The sequence below is a fragment of the Gobius niger genome, assembly GCF_951799975.1.
Source record: "Gobius niger genome assembly, chromosome: 13".
NCBI classification, from domain to species: domain Eukaryota; kingdom Metazoa; phylum Chordata; class Actinopteri; order Gobiiformes; family Gobiidae; genus Gobius; species Gobius niger.
This window is the reverse complement of record NC_136864.1, coordinates 10,340,813-10,355,494: the sequence shown is the minus strand read 5'-3', so window position 1 is coordinate 10,355,494 and position 14,682 is coordinate 10,340,813. Positions and strand designations below refer to the sequence as shown.

At 41.4% G+C, this 14,682-nt stretch overlaps 1 protein-coding gene across 12 annotated transcripts in view; it reads right to left on the bottom strand.

The window, feature by feature from the left end:
* The window catches only part of LOC306972931 (receptor-type tyrosine-protein phosphatase F), a 312,548-nt gene that overhangs the window by 186,728 nt on the left and 111,138 nt on the right, over window positions 1–14,682 (bottom strand). For all 12 annotated transcript variants that reach the window (XM_079569644.1, XM_079569640.1, XM_079569648.1 and 9 more), the window contains one exon: window positions 8,001–8,174. In XM_079569644.1, coding sequence (XP_079425770.1) covers window positions 8,001–8,106 — 106 coding nt within the window. In that variant the 5' untranslated portion in view covers window positions 8,107–8,174. The remainder of the gene's footprint in view (window positions 1–8,000; window positions 8,175–14,682) is intronic.

The following is a 14,682-nucleotide window of genomic DNA, read 5'->3' as shown; positions in this document are numbered from 1 at the left end:
GCTACGGCCCTCATAGTGGCTGGAGGCCCAAACCTGTCAGTATGAAGCATTCACATAGCCTTTCATGTATGTCAAAACAAATTCTCTGGCCTTTTACAGAACCAAAAAGCTAAAAGTGACTGAATTGGATAAAACAATGACAAATATTGACCATTTACAGCTTTATGACTTAAGTTACTTACGTTTTTGTTATATACCAAAAATGTGGAAATGTCAGTCAGATGGAAGACCTCAGTGATTTTCCGGTATATTGTGGTATATTGTGGTAACATCGCATCATCTACAGTTGCCATAACACTAACTGGGCAATATATTTCTAGTAGCAATGGCAACACTTTTTTTTTCAGTACCATTGATACATTGGAATAATATGTATTTGTAGTTTGTATATAAAGTAATAAGACATAAGACATAACTCTAACCCTAAGGGTCTTGTGTCCTATTACGTTATGTACCTACAAAATACTAATACAAGTCATTCCATTGTGTATCAAACCAATAGGTATAAGTCATTACAGATTGTTACAGAGCACATTACATTATACTACATTTAGTTAGGTACAATGTATCAAGGTACTGTAAAATAAAGTGAAACCGTAGCAAACTTTTGCATCCCGTTTTCGTATAAGCTTAGTAACATTCCCTGTGTCTACTTACTACTAGTATAAGTTCCACGGTTCATTTAGTTGGCGCAGCTGGTAGAGCGGGTCGCCTCGTGATCGGAAGGTTGTGGGTTTGATCCCAGCTCCCGCAAATGCACACTGTTGTTGTGTCCTTGGGCAAGACACTTCCCCCTGCTTGCCTCGAGTGTCTGCGTACACTGGTGTATGAATGAGAGAGTGGTGACTGGTTCCTTACTGTAAAGCGCTTCGGGCCTGATGAAGGAATGGAAAAGCCCTATATAAGTTGAGTCCATTGACCATTTAGTCAGTACTAGTGTCTAACTAAATGAACCTTGGAAGTTAAATAGTCTTCGTATTTAGGCTTTTTCGTAATGAGAAAAACATGCCTCGGATATTGTGTAAAAATGCTAATGGTTCCCCATTTACAAAAACAGTCACACATAGTGTTTGGTTAATTAAGCATTAGCCCAACATTAGACTCCCTTCTTTTGAGAATAGGAACGGCACACAATGGCTAATACTTGTCTTTGGTGGGGGGCTATTAATGAAAATCGATCCGTGATTGAACACAAACACGTGGGACCAGTGGAAGATAAAGTCACTTACAATCATTTAGTTAATTACGCCCCCATGTAAAGAGGAGGCTACAGAGGGAGGGTCATATGGGACGTCCACCACAGAAGAACAGCCACCCTGGATTACTGCACAGGAGAGCGTGGAAGACTCACACATACATCAAAAGCTTATTAAGGCCAGTGGTATAACTCACAATGACAGCGGTACAAAAAGATAACCATTACATTTAAGTGCTGCCAATGTGCGACTTTGAGCTTGACCTTGCGTATCGGGGGGCGATGTGGACTATTGTTTGCCGCGAGGGCTGATTAGACTTGGGCTCCCCGGGGATCGATGGTGTACTAAGGGTAATCACGCTGTATTGTGTGCCTATATTCAATGCGAGATGAATGATGTCACCCAGTCTGAATGCGGAGAGCGCGCGGCGGGGGGGCTGTAATGTAAGCTACAACTGCAGCGAGCGGACAACAACGGGACAATGGCTAATACAAATGTGATGAGAGTAATGTACACCCGATGAAAAAAAAAAAGAAAAGAGGGAAAGTGTAGCCCCAGGACCCGAACAAGGGCAGGGATCAGGTTTTTATGGACAGACTGGGTTTCATTATGTAGCTGCGTAACATCATCAGAGGAACAGGAACAGGGGTGGACTCTTATCATTCAGAACAACTGTATAGAAACAGAAAGTATGTTCATTTTGAAGAAGTTGTAATCGAAGGAAACTGTCAATTTAGAACAGTCTATGAAAATTTCAGAGTAATATTAGTGTCCACATTGTTTAAGTGATGTGACGCTCAAACAAATGTATTTCCTATAATGAAAATAGTGTAAACGATTCACTTCTCCTCTATGCTAAGAAATGTGCCTCTCCAATTTGCAAAGAAAATGTAATGAGGCCTGTCGGGTCAAGTAGAAGAAGCCATATTAAATGCTTTATAATATGAGTATTCAGTGTCAAGTATCCATTCTATATTCATTCTTTGTTTGCTCAATTCAATTTGACGGCATAATAAGAAAAAGTGGTTTCTTATTGACTTGAGAATATAAATCTTCAACTTCCCATACATATCGTTATGAGCAAAAATGATAATGATACTTTCATGTCTAGCGATTAAAGGAACAGGCCACCATTTTTACATACTGAGATATGTTCTTGCCTGGGCTTAGACGAGTTGATGCGTACCTGTCTGGTCTTTGTGCGTGCGCTCAGTCACACAAAACAAGCAAAGATGTTGCTAGCATTTAGCATGTCCCAATGTATCCCTATAGCTCCAAACAGGGGTGAAGTTGGAGGCTACCACACTCTTCCACGGGCACACACAAAGACCAGTCAGGTACGTATCAAGTCGTCTGAGCTCAGGTAAGAACATATCACAGTATGGAAGAACTGTGTGCCCTCAGTCACGCAAAAAGACCAAAGATGTTGTTAGCATTTAGCATCTCACAATGTATTCCTATAGCTCCAAACGGGGTGAAGTTAGACCCGACCAAGCTCTTCCATGGGCACGCACAAAGACCAGACAGGTACGTATCAACCCGTGTAAGCTCAGGTAAGAACAACAGTAGGGAAAACCTGTTCCTTTAAATAAATTCAAAGCAAAACTAAACAGGAAGTCAGTAACTGCACTTCAAAAAGCTCCCCTTAGTTTCTCAACAGAGATCCTAAAGTTGTTATCATCAACATCTGAGGGGAGACTTTTATTTTTCAAAGCTTTCAAAGTGGCCCTTCCGCATTTTAATGGCTCAGAAGTCAAAAGTGGGGGAAAAAATAAATAAAAATAAAACCCAGATAGAAGTTTTATGACAGGGGGAATGCCAATAGCGTCTGCAGCACCTGTGATTGCTTTGGCGCTTTACTGTTCATCGGGGAGCCCTGTGTAATCAGAATCTCCTTCTCTTGCACCCCGCCCCGTAATGTGTGTCTGCTGCCGTCTGCCCTGTAATACAGCAAATCCCGAGCAGCGCTATCAAGTTCACCAAACGCATACAAATTACAGGCAGCCCATGTGCTCAACCCTGCCATTAGTGGTAGGTGTTATTCCTGCCCCCCCCTTACACTGCCTTCTATGTCTGTTTGCTTTACTGTCTGTAATAGCCATGTCTAGGACTAACCCCCCAACTAACTGCAAGTATAGGTTAACCTTGCACCGGGGGAGACAGACTTTTTAATACAACTTTTTTTTTTTCCTATAGTGGTTTTTTAGGGATCAGATTTCACTTTTCCGACCTTTCCGTGTGAGGGGTTTAAAAGGCTTGGGCGAGACATGTCACAGCAGAGAAATGGTTGTCTTTTAATTAAGCGGCTTTTATCTGGAAATGATACCATCTCCGAAAATGAGAGGCCAGGGGTACGTTCGCTTTCGTGGCGACAGAGCGAGAAGATTAGACGCATGAGTGAAAAAGCACCGGGATCGTGTTTCTGTTTAGCCACGTTGTCTAAAAGTGCCATGCAGTGTGGGTAAGGTGTGGCGTTGGCAAAAGAGTCAACTGGGAAAAAGGGCAGGTTTTGTAGCGCTGTTTCAATGGGAGCATGAAGGTGTCGCGATTATCTTCATCTGATTATCTTCTGGAGGTTAAGATGCAGCATTCAGGAGCATCATGGGAGTCCGGACTTCCGACTATAATTGTTCTGAATGCCTATCCCTGTTCTTCACCCAATTCCAACCTGTGGTGTCCCATCCAATAAAGGCTATGGGCAAAAATAAATCCTTATGTGTGGCTGGGGGTACTCTAGTTTTCCCTATCACCACAAACACATTCAAAGTCGATTGCTCCTCCAATGGGAGACTCTTAACTAAGAGCCTGGTTTGTGATTTTAAGCTGTGTCCACTGCTCCTATCAAATGCAGGGGAGAAAATAATCTGAAAACCAAAATATTTCATGCATGGCTATTTAAAATAAACGGTTCACTCTCTTCTAAATAACCTCTCACCTAAACCGAGTGTATTTTCTGAAGTTCGGCTTTACCCAAGTCTAAAAGCTTCTCAACTGGGAGAGCGACAGTGTAACACCTCATTTGAAAGCTAAGACCGACAACAGCGATGGTAACTTTTTATCACGTTGTCGCCGTTGTCACATTTTTGACGCGTTCTTGCCTCTTTTTTTGTCATGTTTTTCGTCACGTTTTTGTCACTTTTTGTTGTGTTTTCGCAGCTTTTTTTGTTGTTGCTTTTTCATCACTTTTTCATCACTTTTTCAAAACGTGCTTTCGTCACGTTTTTGACACTTTATTGTTGCTTTTTTGTCATGTTTTCATCACTTTGTTCATCACTTTTTTGTTGTATTTACGTCATGTTTTTGTCGCTTTTTCATTGCTTTATTTGTTCTGTTTTCACCACTTTGGTGTCACTTTTTCGTCGCACTTTTTATCACATTTTTGTTGTTTTCATCCTCATTTTCGATTTTCTTTTTTTACTTTCAGATTTGGGTAAAGCCAAACTGGAGAAAATGTGCTCAGTTCAGATGGGGGTTGATGGGAAGAGGTTAAATAACAAAGTACATATATCTTTGCCTAGACTTCCAGCTCCCTTTTGGTCAAAATAGCAAAAATCACATTAAAAACTTGCAAATGGCAGTTTAATGGGACACCACTCATTTTAAGAAAAACAATCGGAGGGAATTATTAAGTACTACATGAACTCTTTAAAAAGCACCTTCCTATTCAACGGTGCGTGTAATTAGCTGTTAAGTGCTTTAGATCTCATGTCCATGTCTCATGTTAGAATAATGTTGCTTCCTGTCTCTTTACACATCAAAGGCAACTGTGAAATGACAAGAACACTTTCAATTGGCTTGTTCTTTGAGTCATCGGTGGGTGCACAAAGCATGCATTATTTAGTACCGTTTTGAATTTTTAAAAGATGCTAATGACGGAGTTTAGATGATGAATTTTACATGTGAAGATGCTTTAGGCCAAAGAAATGGGGTCCTTAGGCCAAAATATTATCAAAAGACTGAGAGCGTGGACATTACTGCGCTTGTCATGAGAAGGTATGAACAAAAATAAAAAAAAGATTAAAATGAATGATTCAAAATGTTAAATATTTCAACAAAATTGGTCGCAGGATTCTGCCTAATAATAAAAACAATTATCATCTCTCATCATAAGTTGAAAGAACTGACAGAAAACAAAGGCAGTAACACGAACAGGTGGCTTAAACTGCAGTCCATTCAGCTCCAACTGTCTGTCCGATCCAAGCCAAAACTTTTTTGATTTTTTTCCAACAAGGTCATGTCCCGCAAATGACAATGTCCCAAAGCCTGGACACTTCACATAGCGATGATCACATAGACACGATAGAGTGAAGGCAAAGGTTTAGATGGAGGAAAAAAAATCCTATTGGGGAGCGTGTCTGCGTCGGTGGGCGGAGTGGGCCATAATTGAATTACAGTGACCCTACGACAGCACTATAGGTGAGGTCATGAGTTGAATTAATGCTGTCCGTGACCCCTCTCCCACAGCGGGGCAGGGGTGACTCCACTGCCCCCCCCTCTTCAGGTCCCAGAGGCAGCGCACAGACAGCGACCCATTTGTCTGAATGCCTTTTTCTACACGGGACGGTCCTGTCACTCACAATGACAGCAAAGAACACGGGCCCGGAGATGTTCACTTTTATGGCATAGAGGAGTGCATTCTAAACCTGTAACAAACTGAGACAAATTCATGGTTAAGAATATGGAAATCGAGCCATATCTTTAATCTGTATTGAAAATTAACAACTTAACAAGCCACAGTAACCCAGGAGTTGTCTATTGTTGCAAAGCTTTTCACAAATCAGTCAACCCAGTCTTTTGAAAGAACCTGCTCTACTACTGAAAACTGCAATGGCAAATCAGCATCCAATTTACATACTGATAAATTATTAATAGGCCCAACTAATTTTCAGATTTCATGATTTCGCCTAAATGGGAGGTTGAGAAATGAGGTAGAGTTGCTCATACAGCGTTTATTGTGACTTGAAGTGCATGCATAATTGAGGTTTAGAAGAAATAAATGGGGATAAAAAGGAAGGAAATGTAATGTTTTATAAAATCGTGATATCGTCAACAACTAGACTTTCTGGGACACTGTATAAGGAAGGAAGGGTTGGAATTGGTTTTCGTCACAGGTAAAAATCAATGGGAAGCGAGACAGAGGGCGGCAGAGAACAACTTTCCTCCTGAATATTGCTGCCAGGACTGGAATGGACAGCGTTAAGATGAGACAATAGGTATTCCATAGTCGCCTACGTCACATGATACGGCACTGCGAGAGGAAGAGATATTGTCCAAGAAAAACAAATCACTTCAAGGGGAGTCTGGGCAGCCGGGTCAGGATCCTGAATTGGCCCCTGCATGGCAGTATTGGGAATGACACTTCGTTTAACAGTGAAAACAGGCTTTCATTGTCTGCTAACAGCATGCTGGCAAGTCAGTGATGCCATCGCCAACACATTTGAACGGCTCATACAGGTTTCGACAGCCTCGTGTTCCAGCTGTGGATGGGAGCGCTTCAACAGTCGAAGAAATGACCCAAGCAAACAGAATTACTTTGAATGCAAATGTAAAAACAACATAACGTGGTTGAAGCTCAAAAAAGTGGAGTCTGCATAACATGTCTCCTTTAAAGATGCATTATGCAACTTTTTATGCGGGAAAAGCAGCTGATATTTGCGAGTATTTGACCTTGTAGTGACCCAGCGGCTTTGTGAGTGGTCAACATGGCACCTTTACTCTCCGCCACAGTGGTCTCGAGGGCGCTCCAGGATCAATTGTTTGGATTGTTCTTACTGCAGACGGACCCTCTCACTAGAAAACCTACAAAACAATTTAATCCTGGAGCGTTGTAGAGACCATTGTGATTGAAAAGTAGAGGTGCCATGCTAAGCACTCGTGCAGTCACTACAAGGTCAAAAGAGCACACATATCAACTTTTTTTTTTCTCGCATAATGCACCTTTAAACTTGGAAAATGAATAGTCATCATAGAAAGAAAAAAACACACAGCTTATTGTGTATGGGCCTAAATAGAGGCATTACAGCTATTCTGGCTTTGCATTCACGAGCCGCAGTTCAATAAAAGGCAATATGCTTCAGATAAATAAACGGAGCAAGAAGCAGCGGCGGCGGTGCTTACCATCAACTGCACAATTAATTATGTGCAACATTTGAATGAGTTAAATTAAGCATCACACAACAATAATGGCAGTGCTTTCAAAGGGAGGGACTTATCTGCAAACTGCTTATGTGAATGCCAAGCTCAAAATTACCCTCAAATAACCTTTCTATTTTTCCAAGACGCCTCATCAAAACACATTAATAATGTCTAACTATGAAGTCTTTGTTGTGTTTGTAATGATCATGCCAGCAGAACCAAAATCACTGCAACAAATGTCGGGAACTCTTCAAGCTTTAGAAACTGCATATTGCATAGAGCTGTCTGATCAATATGAGTGACAACTTAAGAAGGCAAAAGTCTCCTTTGTCACGTTGTTGCGAGCGACCTACTTTTAAAATTGTTTGAAACTTAACTTATTTCTAACAGACAATTCGTTTTATTGTAATTAAGTGACTGAGATACAATTCCGAGTCCAGATTGAAGTGACTCCTACTCCTATTACTCCCAATATTACTCTCCATATTCAAATCCGGATTTCTAAACATGATTTCTCGACTCTAAACATGAATTTGAAGGCCCCTGTGATCAATGGACGTTCAGTGACAGCAGGGACCGCATTAACTTGTCACAATAGGTCCATCAACGTGGCGAATGCTTTATCGCCAAGCATTTGTTAAGAGAGCAGCACTCCGGACGATTACTTACTGTCTGCCAAGGAGGAGAGCACCATGCAGCTGAGCAGAAGCAGCGGGAGCAGCGCCGCCCCCCTGGTCACTAGGGGCGCAGCGGCGGGGCGAATATTAGGCACCATGTTGGCACGGCTTCCTCCGCGGTCCCCTGCTAGACACGTCCCACTCGGAGAGGATCAAAGACTAACACCTGCCGGAGCAAACAAAACAGAAGAGAGCGGAGGCATTAGCATTCAAACACGACGTGCATTTGCATATTTGAAGCAGCTATATCACACACGAGGTACCGGCGAAAAAATATCAAAACGCACACAGTTGCAAAAGGGAAGCCAGAGGAGATGCTGGGGTTTTGTACACAAAGAAGAAAGTGCCAGCAAAACTTAAGAACAGCTTTGGTCGTCATTTCATAAACAAAATCCTGCTCGTCTGTCTATGTCTCCAGGGTGGTGTTTGTGAGATGCTATGGCTATAGGCTCAAAGTTAAGAGAAACTATAGGCAGTAAAAAAATCTTGCAAAAGAATGGGTAGAATGCATGAAAAGAAATTTAATCAGTAAAGGCCATCCAGGTTTAACACATGAACCCATTTTGGAATCAAACCTGCAAGATCTAGATTCAAGTCATGAGCCACATTCACACATGTGCCCCCCAGCAGGCAAAAAAAAAAAAAAGTCCTTCTAAAGTCAAGATTTTCTTCCAAAAATCCTGACTTTAGCAGGACTTGAGCCTCCTGGGAGTGCATGTGTGAATGTGGCAGTAGAATATCCACACTTAAAAAGAAAAACAAATCACAACCAGGTCTATAATAAGCCATAGCCGACAATGTATTAATTAATTGGCTTAAAATTCACATACATTCATTATGTGCTGCCATTGATGTTGTTTTCATGGAAACCTACACTGACTTTGATTTATCTTTTTTAAATCAACATGCATGCCGGTCTTTACGCATCTGAAATTCTTGCTTGTGTATATATATATATATAAATGCCATGAACAAAATGTTTCTTGGGGGCTCTTGAAAGTCAAAGCAGACAACACAAGGAGACCAAAGGAGTACACTGCCCCCCAGAAAAGACCGAGAACAAAGACGAGGTCAGCGCAGCAGTGGATTAAGCCTTAAACAATGGGGATAAGTTAAAACACCCCCAAAGGACCGACTCAACTCCCAACGGACCCCCCCCTTTACAAATGTCGCCCCATTAAGAAATTGAAACGGTGTCTTCCAGATGGGTACAAATTAGCCAAAGTGCTGTGATCTCATACACGGATGACACATATGAATGGATAACAGTTAAGTAGACAACACCCCCCCCCCCCCTTCTTTTTACATCACCCGTCCCTCACCCACGGCAGCGATGTAGCAGGTGCCACACAAATTAAGCAGAAATGGCCATGAATAGAGGAGAGGAGGGCTTCATTGTCTGAGGCGGCGGATGGAAACACTTGAAAGGCGGAGTCAAGCGCAAATTGGCTGAGGGCCACAAAAGTGAATACCAAGAGCCAATGATAATGGTATTAGACTAGACTTTTTAATCCAATCTTATCTTTGAATACATTGAGGTCTTTTATCCTCTGCTCTTTGACATCCTTGTTTTCTTTAGTGTCTAGATATCGTTGTGTGGGTCAAATATCATGTTTTGTTTGTCGGTAAAACTTGTATTTACCACCGTTATAGCAGGAAGCATTTAATAGTGAAGCACAGCCTCACAAACCCCAAGTTACTACCAGTATTCAGGCAAAAACCTACATTGATATTTCCAAAATGGTAGCAAACATTTCCAGAAAGTGGTCATCGATCACCAATCTGATACTGGTATCCGACACCGGAGCTGAGCTGGGTATCGGCTACAAAAATTCGATACTGCACCGATACCAGTTTTGGCTCTCAATGCCATGAAAACACAACTTTTACCACCTAAATCTAAGTTAATATGGACATGTTGTATATCGTTTTAAAGCTAGGAACCTGGAGAATCCATTCGCTGATTTAGCTTTAACCTTCGCAAATGTATTTTTGATCGCCACGCTAGCAATAGCATACTAAAGCTAGCGGGTGCATGCTAATGCTAACGAAAACTAATCAAGGTTGGGTAAGAAACTATGATAGAAATACCTAAAGAAACGTACTACAATAAAATAACCACTGATGAAGGCAAGTGCTTGTGTTTTAGTTTAAGAAATAACTGATCAAACATATTTGTAATGATCAGATCACTTCATGTGAGTTGTATATATTTATGTAGCCTAAGCCTGTCATACCCAAGGATAATAAGTGTAGAAAAGTCCAGTGATCCTTGTTTATCCATGAGTTTATCAATAGATATAATTGATCTGTAACATCATGACAATAAAAAAAAGTAGCTTTGTCCACACAATGAGATATCCCTGGACAACTGGGAGCATACAGAAACATGAGATATTTCTTCAAATGAGCTATTCAAGTCGCTGATGAGCCAGTTTTTACCCCCATGGCACCATTTAGGAACCACCATTTGAGCTTTTTTCTTTTTGGTTATCCTTAAAAGTGAGAGTGAATGTTTGTCTTTGCTCGTCTCTCGTAAAACTGGCAATTGTCCAGGACGTAGGCCGCCCAAGGCCCATAGTTACTGGGCTGGACACTTGCCACCTATGACCTTTCCAGATTAGGGCAGGGGGGAAATGAATGAGTTCTTCTCTAAAGCTATGTCTAGTCATACACAATGAGCTGTTTCAGATGAAGAACCGATGTTAAACTACACTGTTATATAACGAAAGCCTGTCCAGAGCTACAGCAACAGTGATTTTAGCATTGCTATTAAAAAAGGAGATCTGACCTTAAGCAACCAATATGCTAATCTTCTACTAACAGAGCGAGTACATCTCGATCTGAAATCCCATTGCCTGATAAGAAATTGTTGAACATATGCTACAAAAACAAACTCCCAACTCAAAATGATCTCTTGGCACAAATGGGATTTTGTTTAGGAAATGACTAAGCCGCAGTGATAAGGCCTTTGATATACGGCCTCATGTCTGCCGTAGCCCGCAGTTGCAATGTCTAAAGCCATTATAAACAAAATGAGTATCCACATGAACCGCTAACCGCATTTCTTATCCTTACGCCCGTGCCCAATGGCCATCTGTGGTGAGTAATCGCAGCATGGTTAAGGCCAGACATCTCTGTTGATGGAATTAAACAACGACTCCAGGAAAAGTTAAGAAGACGAGAACAAAAAAAAGAAAGCTTTTGACATATGACGGTTTGTTCCGTGTTCAGGACCTCTTTTCGGGTTGATTCCGTTGCAAAGCTTGTAGAAGGAGAAAGAAAGGAACATTCTCAAGCCAGTGCGCACAGTATGAATGAACAAAAGCGATTGGTGATATTTAAGAAGACACACACACGCACACACTCTCATGGATGTGTGCATAAATATCTAGCGGCATGTCGGGTGGCCGGTCAGATTTGGTCTTTTCAAGTCCGGCTATATAAGTCAGACTGTCAGCAACACAAAGCCCCCAGTACATAGAGCAGAAAAACTTCCATCCTTAAGTCTATGGAGGTGCGCAGCTGCCCATTACTCATAGTGTGGTAACTGTTGAAAAAAAAAAAAAAAAGTGCATGCTCAGGCACCTTTTCAGACCACCCTCTCTGCAAAATATAACCAAGGAAAACACTAGGCCCGAGATCTGAGAAGGCAGAAACTTTTTGTGAAGCTCGGGGAAAAAGTGATTTGAAAATGTGCGGTTGTAAAAAATCTAAATATGGACCCGCCGGCCAACTTAATTCCCACTTTTCCATCACATCACGGACTGCAAAGGAGAACAGAAACGGAGCGGAATTAAACTCGCTGTATGATTCGACTTTCCATTAAGCCGCTATTAATTTTTGGACCCGCGTCTATTTGTCAACATTTAATGCGATTCATTTATTCATTAGGCCAATAACTGTCCGGGTGACGCATATGGAAAATGCGGCGCTGTCAGGAGCTTATCAAGTTTCTGCCAGTGCTTTATCGAAAAGAGCCAAGTTAATTGGATCAATTCTTCAATCAATGTGTAATATTTGATTACTATCAGATGTACAGCAGCGACTGGGTTGAAAGGAGAACTGCTCAGAAAGTTCCGGTCAAATGGAAGCTCTTGTTTAACCCTTTAGCTTGCGTTTGCGTGCAAGCTATCACTGCATTGTGTCGTAGATAAAATATGTTTTGGTGTCTCTTTAGGTTAAGGTGTGTGCTCATTAAGTATAATTAAACATTAGCAATCATTTTAGGGTTGGCTATGAATAAGCGTATTATTAATGGCCTATTTGTTAACAGATAAAAGTATAAGCAGCGTGTTAAACTTTACAAACTTTACATATTGTTAATGCTTATTAATACCTTATTAATACTTAAAGTGATAGTCGGGAAGTCTAAATGTATTACAAATTTTATAAAAAGTGCAAAATCTACCACCTGGTCTTTCATTTTGATGTAAAGCAAGTAATAATAAAAAATATATTATTTTTAGTAAAGTCCCTCCTTCCCGGATCTCAGACACTAATCAGAGTCTTGTATCCTCCCGCGTTGACCAATGAGACGAAGTTTTCCTGTGAACCAGCCAGTCAGGTCCAGTCAGGAGGGAGGGGGAGGAGCTTGATCGTTTACTTTTGAAAAATCTGTTCCTGCTCTCCTCATTTTGCAAACGAAGAAGGGGAGGAAGAGGAATTTGATTGTTTACTTTGAAATTTCACTCTATCTCTCCTCACTTTGAAAACTTACAGACTATCACTTTAACAAGCACATCTTAAAAGGGACTAGAAACAAATTGGTCATTTTATGCTCACTACTGCCACCTCAGGTCTTATGCGTAACTGCAGTATATATATTAAGCTAACAGTGCAGGATTTTAGAGGCAGTTGTGGTGAAAAGGTCTGGGCTCATTCTACACATTAGGACATTGCTGGAACATGGGGGAGGAAAATACTTAAAGGAATAGGCCACCGTTTTTACATACTAAAATATGTTCTTACCTCACTTTAGACGTGTTAGTATATCCCCGTCTGGTCTTTGTCCGTGCGCTCTGCCAGGCAAATGGAGCACATACGCAGCCTCTCCCACATGTCACATAGCTCCGAAAAAGCTCACGATAGAAGCTACCAAGCTCTTCCACGTGTTCCCTATTTAAATAAAGTTACGTGAAGTGTTTTCATGCGAAGTATATTTACACAGAAATGTAACATGTCGATTTTATAAGCAAATAAAGAGGGGGACTATATTGTGAGGCGTAATGATACGAGGAGTAAAACGTCCGCGCAGTAACTCCTAAGGGTTATTGACGGAAGTGAGCGGGGGAAGTCTTTAGGAGTTACTGCGCGGACGTTTTACTCCTCGTATCATTACGCCTCACAATATAGTCCCCCTTTTTATTTGCTTATAAAATCGACACGTTACATTTCTGTGTAAATATACTTCGCATGAAAACACTTCACGTAACTTTATTTAAATAGGGAACACGTGGAAGAGCTTGGTAGCTTCTATCGTGAGCTTTTTCGGAGCTATGTGACATGTGGGAGAGGCTGCGTATGTGCTCCGTTTGCGTGACAGAGCGCACGGACAAAGACCAGACGGGGATATATTAACACGTCTAAAGTGAGGTAAGAACATATCTTAGTATGTAAAAACGGTGGCCTATTCCTTTAACATTTTATTTTAATATAAAGCGTTACCGATGTTTTCTGGTGGGAAGATGCCAACAAATATACAGTCTGTTTTCAAGAGTATATGTTCAAGAGTATGACAAAGAAAGACAGAATGATATGGAACCTGTTACTTGCCATCCCCGGATAAGGGAGTTAGGGTTATGAATAGAGTTAGGAACGACAAATGTGATGCAGGTTCTGTTTCACTCGCACGTATTACACATAGTATTAAAAACTAGAAGGTCTTGGCTTTCAAATGAGGCATCACACCGACATATAGGCTGTAAACTCTCCAGTCAATACGCTTTGAGATTTGAATAATTGCTAACGCTAACTGTAACCCTAACCCTAAGATGGCAGATAACAGGTTAATCATTTTCAATCTTATCACTCATCTCCCACTAGTCTATCACCACACTGACAATTGCATATTTATTGAAGCCACGCATAACACTGCAATCGTATTTACATATTTATTTATGACCGTGTAATGATATTGGCATCTTTCCCCAAGTGTTTCGTAACAACAGAATGTCAACAACGTCCTTCCTTCAACTCTTTCCAAGCGGGACTCGAGCACCCGGTATTTAAAAGCAGACTGGAAGCTTGTACATAGCAATAAACATGATGTCGAATCGTCTTTGTCCCACTTTTGAAGAATTTCAACATCCTCGGTAGCCTAGTTTTTCCCCCCACACGTGACTCGAAAAAGGATGAGCTGTCGAGCTGAGTCACCGCAATAAAAGGAGTGACTCGCACAGCGGCTCACCTGCGCAGGTGTCATTGCCGGCGCATTCCCGTCATTATACTGTCACTTGCCGGAATTTCCCCCTGAGGCCTCAAGTCGCAATAAAAACATCTCGACATCGACTGGCCATGCGCGCAAGGAATTTCAAAACAACACACCTTCGATTGTCGTGAGTGAAAGTTCAAGCTGTGATCGTATCAAGCCGCATCACAGTCCTCCCTGTCTTTGAAAACGCGCGGCGTCAAATCATAGCTAAACCTCGGGCGTCCCACTGCGCTGCCTCCTT